General features: G+C 51.2%; 1 protein-coding gene across 1 annotated transcript; it reads right to left on the reverse strand.

The window, feature by feature from the left end:
- Positions 1–2217: 2217 nt before the first annotated feature.
- Positions 2218–2950, reverse strand: LOC107301831 (kunitz-type serine protease inhibitor bitisilin-2-like). Its single transcript, XM_015831006.1, has 2 exons — positions 2866–2950; positions 2218–2387 (listed from the first exon to the last, which is right to left on the reverse strand). The coding sequence occupies exons 1-2, from the start codon at positions 2948–2950 to the stop codon at positions 2218–2220; spliced, it is 255 nt and encodes an 84-aa protein (XP_015686492.1).
- Positions 2951–3259: the final 309 nt, after the last annotated feature.

Consider the following 3259-nt stretch of genomic DNA (forward strand, 5'->3'; position numbering starts at 1 on the left):
CTCCTCCTCCTCCTCCTCCTCCTCCATCACCCCTCCCCCTGCAACTCAACTGCCTTCTACCACTGATGAGGTTAGCTAGTTGTGTAATGAAAGATGTGCAAGAAAACCACCAAGCTCAGAGAGCACCAAGGACCCCACAATCTTCCTCCTCTCCTCCTCCTCCCCCCTCCCCCTCCAACTCAACTGCCTTCTACCACTGATGAGGATAACTGGTTGTGTAATGAAAGGTGTGCAAGAGCACCAAGGAAACCACAGTCCTCCTCCTCCTCCTCCTCCTCTCCTCCAACCTCCCTTCCTTCTAGCGCTGATGAGGTTAGCTAGTTGTGTAATGAAAGGTGTGCAAGAAACCCGCCAAGCTGAGAGAGCACCAAGGACTCCTCAGTTCAACCCAGGGCTACAAATACTCTCTTCCCTCTTTGCCCCATTTACTCCGCAGGGCCTCCTGGCCTCAGTTTCCAAACCCATCTCCCAGGGCAGTTGAAGTTCTGTCTTGTGAAGTTTAAGGAGTTTCCGTTGGGTCTTCCTACTGCTATCAAAGGATTCTCATCACCCCAGGGTGCCCATCCCTCAATGCCCAGCTATTAACTAACCCTGGTTAAGGAGGAGCAAGGAGAGATGAAGGGACAAAGAATAAAAAAAATACCCCAAGCAGGTAGGAGAAGCTGCTGTGTACCAACCCCTCCTATCCGTGGACCAATCTTCCTGCACTGAGGACGTTACCAAGTGTTGAAGGAAAAATCTTCACCAGGGTCCAGTCCCAGCTGGGAATGATGAAAATGGAGACTGCTTTAGAAAGAAAGTTGCAGCTTAGTGAAGAGGATAGCCAGACAGAAAGATGGCTCGGAAAAAAAAAACTGACCACATGGAGCAGAGTGGTGGGCTTTTATATACCTTCTGGGGCTCTTGAGGTGGACCAATGTGGGCAAGGGGTTCTGTCCTCTCCTCTCCTCCTCCTGGAAGCCCTCCTTGCCCGGGGCCTTCTGGCTTCCTGACCAGGCTGGCAGGAGGACCATCATCTCCAACACAGTTTCAAGCAGAAGCTGGAATGGGGCATTCTCAAAATGGTGGTTCAGGAGGAGAAGAAGTCAAGAGACAGTGGGAGGGGGAGAGGGAGGGTCAGTCTCAGGGCTTCCAGAGAGTGGGGGTGGCTATCTATCAGGAAGAAGACCCCCGCTACGTCAAGTTCTGCTTTAGCATCAGGGCACCTTCCTTGTTTATATCAGCTACAACTTTGGTGGACCAGAGAAGAGCCTGGAGGTGCAGCAGCCTGAAAGATCCCACAGAGATCTGCATGTACCAAGATCAAGTCTAGGCCAAGGTGACACCACACAGCTGATCATTTGGTCGAAGCAAACTACACAAGTGAAAACGTGCAGGACCTACCAAACTTCCCCTAGCATTACTTGCACTGACGGTTCACACACTTCTGCCCCTTAGGACAGTCCCGGTCTGTTTTGCAATGAAGATGAGGATGTTGAGGATGTTGATGCCCTTTGGGACACTTCCCACGTTTTTCTGCAAAATAAAAGATCCCAAGGCTGAGAGATTCCTCTGGAGTTTGCATCCCAGATCAAGCAAGATCCCATCTCTGGACCTTTCAGGACCCAAAACATCTCCACACATCCAGATGAAATGTTGCCAATGGACCATCTCCCCCCCCCTCAATGTCCCCACCAAGCCCAGCCATTTCCTCCTGGGGTCAACCTCTCAGGACTCTTGGCTGGACTTATAACGGGGCTCCTCTGCCTGAACTCAGGATGCTGGGGGTGCAAATGTGCCCCCCCGTTTCTACCACAGAGGAAGCTGGTTCTCCTTGTGGGTCCATCTCGGTCTGCCTTCCCCTCAGGCAGGAATTCCAAGAAATGAGAGGCAGAGTTTTCCTCTGTGGGCTCTACATTCCCACAGCCCCCTCCCCAACCCAGAGGGGGCAAGATAGCCCTCTCCCCCAGGAAGAAAATGATATCCCAATCAAGCGGGATATCCCATCCTCTTTCATCAGATGGTTGAACAAGAGGTGTGGAATCTGAGAGTTGCGTTGGCTGGACGGTTGGGAAAATATCCAGAAGAAAAACCTTCCCCACAAAAGGATTCCACAGTTCAACCCTGAAGATTCCCTTCCCTTCTACTGAACCAATCCTAGCCTGTTGGGGGAACCAGGATTTTACATTAAGCCACCCAGTTCTTTTGCAATGAAGAGCCCAGTCCGTAACTCCTTCCCTACTTACCAATACAGGTCTTCTGACAATCACGCATGGTTTCAAAATTGTTGGCATTCCCACCGCATCCACCGTAAGTAAACTGTTTGCATGTGTTTGAAGCCGAGTGGTAATAGAAGCGAGGCACTTTGCGTAAACAGTGTCCAGGATCAGCAGGAAGATAACAACATTCTGCAGGAAATGGAAAGGGTGTGTGTGTGTGTTTGTGTGTGTGTGTGTGTGTGTGTGTGTGTTATTTGATTAGCTAGCAGAAACATCTTGAAGGCACTTCCCCAACCTGTTGCCCTCCTAGCATGCTCAGTCTGCACATGGTCAAGAGCCATCTGGGACTTTTTAATTTTGTTTCCTGCTCCGGGGTTTGGAGAGGATGTCTGAATGAGGGATCCTGTGGCTTAAAGCCCTGATTCTGCTGTTGCATTGAGTAAGGCTAGGTCAGCCTTCCCCTGAAGTTGCATCTCTCTTTCTTGGGGCCCCCTCCCATTTCTTCCTCCTCTTCAGCTGACACCCAACTACCATCTCAAGAACTTTCCCACCAAGCCAGAGGTTCTAGACTGGGGCTCTTGGTTTTCCCTCCCTGGGGGAGAACTCTGCCCTCTGACCACGTCAGACCCTTCCTGCAAAGGGTTTCAAGGTCATTCTGGAAACTCACCTGGACGGCCCTTGCCGGAGACAGGGGTCAGCTCTGCCCAGAGGCTGAGGAGTCCCAGCAGGAGAAGAAGACCTCCAGAAGACATGATGAAGTTTTCTGCCCCACACCCGGGCTGCTCACTCTATTTATTCTCCCCACTGGGAATTTCACATCGAGGAAGCAGGATGGAGTAACAGAGTGAGAATTTCAATTCTTTCCTCTTTCATCAGTTGGTTGAACAAGAGGTGTGGAATCTGAGAGTTGAGTTGGATGGACCGTTGGGGAAAGCTAGGCAGGTACCTGTTGTCAGTTTCCCCCCCCTCTCACACTCCAGGTCCCCAGTGCTATTCCCCAGGTCCCCCCCCTCACCAAAAGGAAAGTTCTGTTGTGTCCAGTACTGCTCAGCTTAGGCACA

Source organism: Protobothrops mucrosquamatus, unplaced genomic scaffold, assembly GCF_001527695.2.
Source record: "Protobothrops mucrosquamatus isolate PMUCROS unplaced genomic scaffold, P.Mucros_1.0 scaffold17681, whole genome shotgun sequence".
NCBI classification, from domain to species: Eukaryota; Metazoa; Chordata; class Lepidosauria; order Squamata; family Viperidae; genus Protobothrops; species Protobothrops mucrosquamatus.